Source organism: Selaginella moellendorffii, unplaced genomic scaffold (genome assembly GCF_000143415.4).
Source record: "Selaginella moellendorffii unplaced genomic scaffold, v1.0 SELMOscaffold_124, whole genome shotgun sequence".
Taxonomy (NCBI): domain Eukaryota; kingdom Viridiplantae; phylum Streptophyta; class Lycopodiopsida; order Selaginellales; family Selaginellaceae; genus Selaginella; species Selaginella moellendorffii.
The window spans coordinates 29,296-37,548 of record NW_003314385.1 but is presented as its reverse complement, the minus strand read 5'-3'; the positions used below and the strand labels follow the sequence as shown (position 1 = coordinate 37,548).

At 45.8% G+C, this 8,253-nt stretch overlaps 1 protein-coding gene across 1 annotated transcript in view; it reads right to left on the bottom strand.

The window, feature by feature from the left end:
• Positions 1-7,056: 7,056 nt before the first annotated feature.
• LOC9644452 overlaps positions 7,057-8,253 on the bottom strand; it is a 3,451-nt gene continuing 2,254 nt past the window's right edge. Inside the window, exons 4-5 of the mRNA XM_024665598.1 lie at positions 7,291-8,246; positions 7,057-7,185 (exon numbers count right to left, since the gene is read on the bottom strand). Coding sequence (XP_024521366.1) covers positions 7,057-7,185; positions 7,291-8,246 — 1,085 coding nt within the window. The remainder of the gene's footprint in view (positions 7,186-7,290; positions 8,247-8,253) is intronic.

Here is an 8,253-nt window from a genome sequence, read left to right as displayed (position 1 = left end):
ATCTCACTGCACCCTCCAAGCCTGCGGTCGCAAGTTGGTCAAAAGAGACAGATTCACATTAATCACACGGGAGAAACTGCGGGATCTAATAATGACCATGCGACACTTAAAACAGAGGGCCGGGTTCAATTTGCAATTGGGAGTTTGGACATCCATGATGTGCCACAATGCATTAACGTTGCTACAGATGATGCACAATCAGACGCGAGTAATATTACCATTTGACTTTCTCCTAACGCAGGAGGATTGCTTGACTATGGTCCATGTGAGGGGTAGCAAGCCCATCTTCGTCAAGCCAGAGGCTGTAGTGATGAACCGGACTGCTAGCTCAAGTGAAATCCTCATCATCGATGACTCGCCGATTAAAACTGCAGCGAACACGCACACATATGCAGTGCACCCCATCTCTTGCAGTATGGAAACTAGGGAGAAGAAACCGTATGTTCTGGGGGACCTTGCAAAACGGCTTGGAGCGATGGTGATAGAGAACCGGCCAGTCCAGGAGGTGGCTGCAGAAATCAACCAAATGGCAGATGGAACGGTATATCATAAGCCATTTGATCGGACAGACACCAGTCATCATTTATGGCATGTATATTGTCTAGCCAAGCACTATCCGCATCTCCATAATCTGCTCAACCGGATGGGTTCTTCGACCACTGAACATGAGCGTGGACGTATTAGAGAAGAGATGGCATTACTATTGGGTTTAAATCCTGATAGTGTGGAGAGTGATGAAATTCCAAGATTATTGTATAGGCGTTGGAGGCAAAAAATAACAGTCTGAGATGGCATGTATTTATTTAAAAATGTAACTTATTATGGCATGGTGTTCCATGCAATTGTATTAATATTAAAAGACAATTCTTTGAGAGGATTTGCATTATACTAGAAGTGTTACAGCATGTTATTGGAAGTCTACGAAGTTGTTTTATTAATAATGGGAAAGTAAAGATTGAATGGGGACTTGGGCTCCACCTAGACTCGGAGCAACTGAGCCAATATTAAAAGGATGGAAAGAAATTGGACGACGATGACAAGGAGAAGAGAGAGGTGAAGCAGTGGCAGGGGGAGGAGAAGTGATTGAGTAGACATTTCCTTGTTTAAAATAAAATGGCATGTGCCTCAATGCAGTTGAATTTTGTTATATTTATATACTATATAAAGGTTTGGAAACCTTATTTTACAAGTGGGATAATGACAATTCCCACTTTAACGAAATAGAGCTTTAATGTTCTTCTACGTGGTGAGGTAGTCTTCAACAAGACCAAAATGACTCCTGGCCATATTGTGACATACGAGGACTTGTGCACGACTCTGAGAGCTCGTGCGCTATTGAAGGATTGGATCTTCGAGCAAGTGGCCGTGGAGAGGGTGAGCATCGACACCACGCAAGAGATGATGGAAGCGCTGGAGTTGTCAAATGAAGACATCGACGAGTACGTGAAGGGGGCCCCCAAGTTCATCGATCTGCTGCGGGATGCCACGAAAAGTAAAGCTGAGAAGTTGGATCAGTATCCAAATTTCATTAATATTGATGTCGACCGCCGGCTTTAGAAACAGCTCGACCCCGCAGCAGAGGCCTATCGAGAACCTTACCGGGTATACTTGAATTCGGATGAGGATCAAAGGTGGAGGAGCATCGTTTCCCGCGGAGATGAGCAGGTCAAGAACATCTTTTGTGTGATGGACTTCACAAACGAGGAGATCACTCATGCAGACGAAGTCAGCTCCATCATTGACTTAATGGTGGGACTTGCGGAGGTGGAATCTTCAGTCCACTATATGATCTACGACTCTGAATCCTATCACAAGTTCTAGAAGGCCTTGAATGAGGTGAAGGCTCGGTTGAAAGGCAAGGAGATGCGGGAGATCCATGGGATAATGGCTAAGAAGAAGATACCGACGAATGTCCGCATCTTCACACTCGCCCTTGTTATTGGTCCTGCAGCAGAGTGGGACTGGAGTGACTTCCCAGCTTCGTTCGACAAGGCCAATCGAATTGATCTGAGGGAGGTCAATTTACCCGTGCCTGAGGAACTGAAGATGGCTATGGAGCTTTCGAATCCAAAGAAAGCTCCAGGTGCAGCATGGGAAATGCTTAGCTGGGTCTTCAACGCAATAGCGGGTGGGTCACCTGCTTCCGACTCCAAGGGCAAGGGATCAGTTTGAACGGCTTCGTCCTTGGATTCCACCACCGGCACAGGTCCTTTTTCTTCTGCCGATTCCACAGGCGTTTCCTCAATTGTTGGATCTTCAATAGATGGTTCTTCGAAAGATAACTCTTCGAGTGGCTGCTCTTCTGTAGTGGCCCCTTCAACCTGACCAGCTTCCTCCAGCTTCTTACGTTCTTCCTCTTGCTTCTTCAACTCCTCTTGTTTCAGACGTTCTTCCTCCTGTTTCTTGAGCTCCTCTTCCGTTGGAGTGGGAGTTGAAAAATCGGTGGAGTGAGTATATCTGAAAGATATCGATCGCTTCTTCAGGTCAAAGAGATACTCCTCCCGGGATCTGGGACTCATGTTGTCAGTGCGACACAACCGGCATCTCCTGATCAGCTTCATTTGATGGTCCCTTTCCTTCAGCTTCGCTATTATAACGTCATACTGTTCTTTGTAGAAGTCATGATCCGATACCATCCTGAACAGTTGATCCTTTGTCATCTCCAGCTCATTTCTAAGACGTTTGGTTTCTTCTTCGGTGGCCTTAAGCTTCGGTTCAGCCCGCACAAGCACCTGAAGAACAAATCAAACCTCACTCACGCTTTCTCAAAACAAATGAGATGATACCTGGTTAAAGATGCGAAGAAGCTGTCTCCACACATGCAACAGGAGATTTCCTCGTTCTTCGCAATGAATATCAACCTGTCGATGTAACCTGAAGGGCATCACTTAACAAGAGAAGCTCTAGAACAGAACAAAAAAAATAAACAGGTAAGTTTTTTCACCTGACGAACAATCTCTAAGAAAGCAATCGAGTGAAGAACAAAGGCCGCTTCAACATTTTCGAACCGTCCATCAACTTTCTCACAACGATTCTTGCGCATCGCATGCTGCAGCCACTCTCCAAGCAGCTGAACATCCTCTCTTTTACCTGGCTGCACTTCAAAAACATTAAAAAAAGAGTCGAAAAAAAATATAATAAGTAAAAGTACCTGAAGAGCAGGAAAAACAACTGTATACCATCGTTTATCATACGGACTATATGCGAACTTGCACTCAGGTTTGCCTAAGAGTTCTGGCTGCCACATACATCAAATCGTTATTGCAGATTACAAAAAAATCCTGCTTATTGACAATGCGTACCTGGACAACGTACTTGTTGACAACATAGTCCTCCATGGGAATAAACGAAGGAAGAGTCTGCTTCTCATCTGGTGGTACTGCATCTTTCACTTGACCGGAGTTTTCACAGGAAGGCATTGGACAAGGAGTTTCAGGTTGTAATCTGGAAGCAGCATTCGACTCAGGATGAAGGTTTTCTGCTTTGTTGCTCAGATCATCCGGACTCGAGGCTTTAGATTGCAGCTTGACAGTGTTCTCGTCCGCATTCTTGAGTGGCTCAGCAGACTGGAACTTCTCTGGATTTGTGCATTCGATAAATCGGACAATCAGCTCCCTTACTTTCTCTAGCAACGCCCGGTCCTTGACAAGAAAATCTGCTTGCGGGGGAACTCTGTTCACTCTAGCTTCCATGGCTTCCCATTCACTCTTCACCTCACGTACATGCTCAGCTGCGAGTTGAGGATTTGATTCCATCTGCCAGAAACATTCATGCCTTCAGACGAGAAAAAGAAATCAAAAAACACAAGTACCTGCGCAAACATTTCGCGGATTTCATCGTCTTTCAGCCCAATCGCCTGAAGCAGCCACTGTTTAGCACTGATCGGAACAGTCACAGACGCCACAGTCCCTGCCTTGTTCTTTTTGGTGTTCTTCTTCTTAGTATCAAAAACACAGTCTGGAGGTCGTAAGTGAGGAACAGCTCGTTCACCACCCCTCGATGCCCCTGCAAGCTTGGTGAGATAATCCGGAACTTTCATAAGCAAGCCTTTCTTGCAGAATGTATCACTGATCGGAGCTGCTTCCTCCTCCCCTGTTCTTCCCCGTCTAAGATCATCACCAGGAACTCTGGGAGTTCTGACCGCAGCACAAGCCTGTAGCCTGTCATTCACAATCTCTGCAATGTCCGCCGCTTTCGAATCTCCACAACAATGCACCTTCCTAAACCCTTTCCTGTCTTCCTGCGTGTGATCCTTCCGTTGAAAACCAGTGAAGTCGTACAAATTGGGAGACGCTCTGTGCGACGAAACCCTACTCACATCGGTCACCGTCGTAGCTCCTCCCCGCGTACTGAGCTTGTACACATCCTGGGAGGAAGATCTAGAGGATGCTTCACTCACCTCAGCAGCTCGCCTGGAAGGAGAAGGCGATCGATTGGCCAGCCTAGCTTCCTCGCTACAGCGCTTGAGCTTTGGTCCGCGGTTTGATGATGACTGATTGCCGCCCTTGTGCGCGGGAACCTGTCCAGCAGCATTTTAGGGTTTAAGGGGATACAATGCCCTAACGAACTACACCCCCTTGTCGGCTGAAGACCTCAAAAACCGTTATCAACGGTCATATGGTGATTTAATAGTATTAAAAACAGAAAAAGGAAAAGAAAAAAAGATCAGCTGACTGAGTGTTGAATTTTGCGGGGATGTCTGAGCTTCCCACCATGAATGATCCTTGTTTTGCATGTCCGGAACCTTGGCTGGGCAACTTTGAAATCCTCAAATCGCGTTTTGCAGCCACAGAATTATATGATATGATTGCGAGGATCCGCTACTGTTGCTGCCGCTAATTCACTCGAAACAGCAGCAGATGGATCGCTGTCAATGTTCGACCCTTATCCTTGACGATCAACAACGCTGTTGGCCATCCTCGAAGACAACTGTTCAGTCGTCTTCAAAGCCCCACTGGATTCATCATCGCCCGCTGCTCTTCGCCTAGATTCTTATTCATCACGCCTGGATTGCTGCTGATCTTGGGTTCCCTCAAAGTGATCGCCTCTTACTTCCACCACAATTCCTGCCGATGCATGGGTTTCACCGTTTCAGCCTCTTGAACCTGGGTGGGCTGATCGTCGAGGTCGAATGATCCCGATCCCATGGCCTATACCACACCGTGGAAGATTGAAGTGCTCAAAACCCGGCTTTGATTCAAACACGCCGCTCGTTTCTTGGATTCCATATAGCTTTTAAAAGACGGAAACCATTTCTCCTCCCTCACTATCATAGTTGCACCTTGTCTGCAGACGGCTGCGGACGCGGACATCGCAAACGCGTCCGCAGACGTCCGCAAAATGCCGCGGACGAGTTTGCGTGTTTTACCCTATTTTTAATTTTTTTAATTTTTTTAAAAAATTCCGAAAAAACATTCTGAGACAATAAAAAAAACACAGGAACAGAACACATTAAAACATTAATAAAATGTTGTCAAACTCCTCATGTTCTCAAAAACCTCCTTGTCTTCCTCGTTGTCCTCAATTTCTTCTTCCATTTCTTCATTGGCATCCATGGGTTCTTCATCATCCACAGTGTTAGAAGAGAACGGCCTCATTGCTTCTAACTCCTTCAACCTCTTGGCTGCTCCTTGAAATGTACCAGAACAATACTTACATTGCCATTTTTTGATCCTAGTGGTTGGGTCAATGCCAATCACTACCACATGCTCCCACTCTGCATCGGCCATCTCTACAATACCCACTCCAACACCCACCTGATCTCTGTTGTCAAACGAGGAATAGGGTTACAGAGGGTTTTTTTTTAATTTTTTTAATCCGTGAACGGGCAGACGCGTCTGCGGACGCGTTTCGCGGACGCGTCCGCAGACATCCGCAAAACAGCGTGGACGAGTCTGCGTGCAACTATGCTCACTATGATTCCCGACCATCGCCCGACTGAGCAACAAGAGGAACCATGATCAAGTACTGATCACAAACAAAACCTAGCTTTCCAGAAAATGCATACCGGTTATATATACTCTGGGAAGACGGATAAGTCAGAAGCAAGGAACGCGCTCCCTTCGCAGCTACAAGAAAGGAAAAACCTAGGGAAAAGGAGCAAAATCACTACAACGTATACATTGCAAGGGATGAAACTGCAGATAGCGATGATCACTTCTTGCTTGTCTGTGGCTTCTCTCCGAGTTCGTTGAATGAAATTTAGTTAATAAAACGTAAATTAAGTCAAATGATAGGGTTTTAAGTTATTTGTAAGGGTCGTACATGCCACGTGTTGTATGTACACGTGGCATTTTTACATGTGGCTGGCCGGGATCTGAATGCTAAGGTTTGAGTAGAGGTCTTCAAGCTTTCCTAATTTATTTTGTTATACAATTTGTTTATTGAATTGAGTTAATGAAGTTGAAGCTGACGTCAGTGTTAGTCTAATTAATAACCATTACGAAGCTAGTTAATTCATCTTGATTCTTGAAAAGTGAGTGTTTAAATAACGAGCACAATTGACTTTTGATTTGCAATGCTACTAAAATGATTAACAAGCCATTTCCAGTGTGGTGGATGCACTCCCCATTCTTGCTCGCAACATGGAAAGCCCGAGCAACATCGTTCTGATTCTTGCAAGCAGCTAACAAATTTCCAAGTTACGCCCCATCAACTCTTAAGCTTGAAACATGATGTTCCAAGACACTGCGTCACAATCTGGCACTTCTGAAACACTAGAAACAATGTGTGACCGATCTCATCGCTGTAAGAAAACACCATAAGAGCACCGTTCCACGAACGATCATCCCACTTAAGCATGCGGTCGAAAGTAAAGATTTGCGTTCTGCAGATTCCGATTCGATACTGCAAGACTTCGTACCGGCACCATCTTAAACAAAATCGTTGCTTCAACCCTTCGGTTCTTGCAAACTGCCTGCAAGATCTTGTTCCAACCAACATCATCCTCTCTTTTACTTGGCTGCACTTAAAAAACATATATAAAAAGAGTCGAATATATATATATATATATATAACCACCAACAGTAAGGTGGTATCGACCACTTAAAATAAAAATCAATCAGCGTCGAAGCACACTAAAGCCACTTCTACCGAGTCGCAGGCAAGTTTGTGGGCATTATCACGCAGATATAGGGAGGCAGCACAAACGAATCTTTCGCTTGCTCGTATCAGTTTTACAAGGACCTGATCACAAGAAGCAGATGAAGAAGATGTCACATTGTCTGAGCTTTTATCACAGATTAAGATTCACAGACTTCAGCTCTTTCAGCAAGCCATCGTTGATCACACCTTGCCCATGAGCGCGAGAAGGGCAGGCAGCTCCTGAAGCCTGTAAAGAACCTGTCGCATGGTAGGCCTTGAAGAGGGATCCTCACTCAAACATTCGTCCTGCAACTGTAGCAACCCACCATCACATCGCACCTTGCTGGTTGCAATCAGATGGCCAATACTCCACACATCTACTGGATAGCCATGTTCCCCAGTTCTCATCTCAGGTGCATGCGCATCTTCACAAAGCAAATGCGGCTCCATGCATGGAACCATAGCAGCTTCATCGAAGTCGATCAGATACCAGTCACCGCCAAACTTGCCAATATTTCTCCAGTGGACATCCCTATGAACCCAGCCCCGATTGTGAAGCTCGTTCAGCGTTTTTGCTACTTGAACAAGAGCCGGCAACAAATTGTTCAGTGGCCTGGCTCTCTGACGAAACGTCACCCGGGGTACGAAAGTTAAACTGTAGTCCAAACTCCTGTTTCGCTTCCGAGCCTGAATGATTCTCTGGGTTGTACAGATCTCAACTCGAGGAACATCCTTGATAGCCTCGTAGATGTTGAAGACTGTACAATACGTATCATAATCCTTATACGTCTTGACGACATTCTTCGCCTGAAGCTGCACGGTTTTGTCTCCGGATGTTGTTGCTGGTAAATAATCTGCCTCGACGTCGTACTCAATGCAGAGCCTGCTTAAAACGGGGAACAACCTGGCTATGTTGAAGAGGACGACGAGAAGCCGGATACGATCGCGTAGTTGAAACAGGTCAAGGGTTACCAGCTGTTTAGTCAAGACCTCCCGCGTCGACGGGTCCCTTGAATGAAGTGCCACAAACGTAACGCTACCACCAATTGCTGAATAAGCCAACAGGTAGGGAACGCCTCCGTACCTCCACTCTGTCTTGTCCCTGAGCTCTTGAAGTGGTATGGCAGCAGAAATACCAGGCCTCTTCTCTTCGGCCCGTCCCACTGGGAT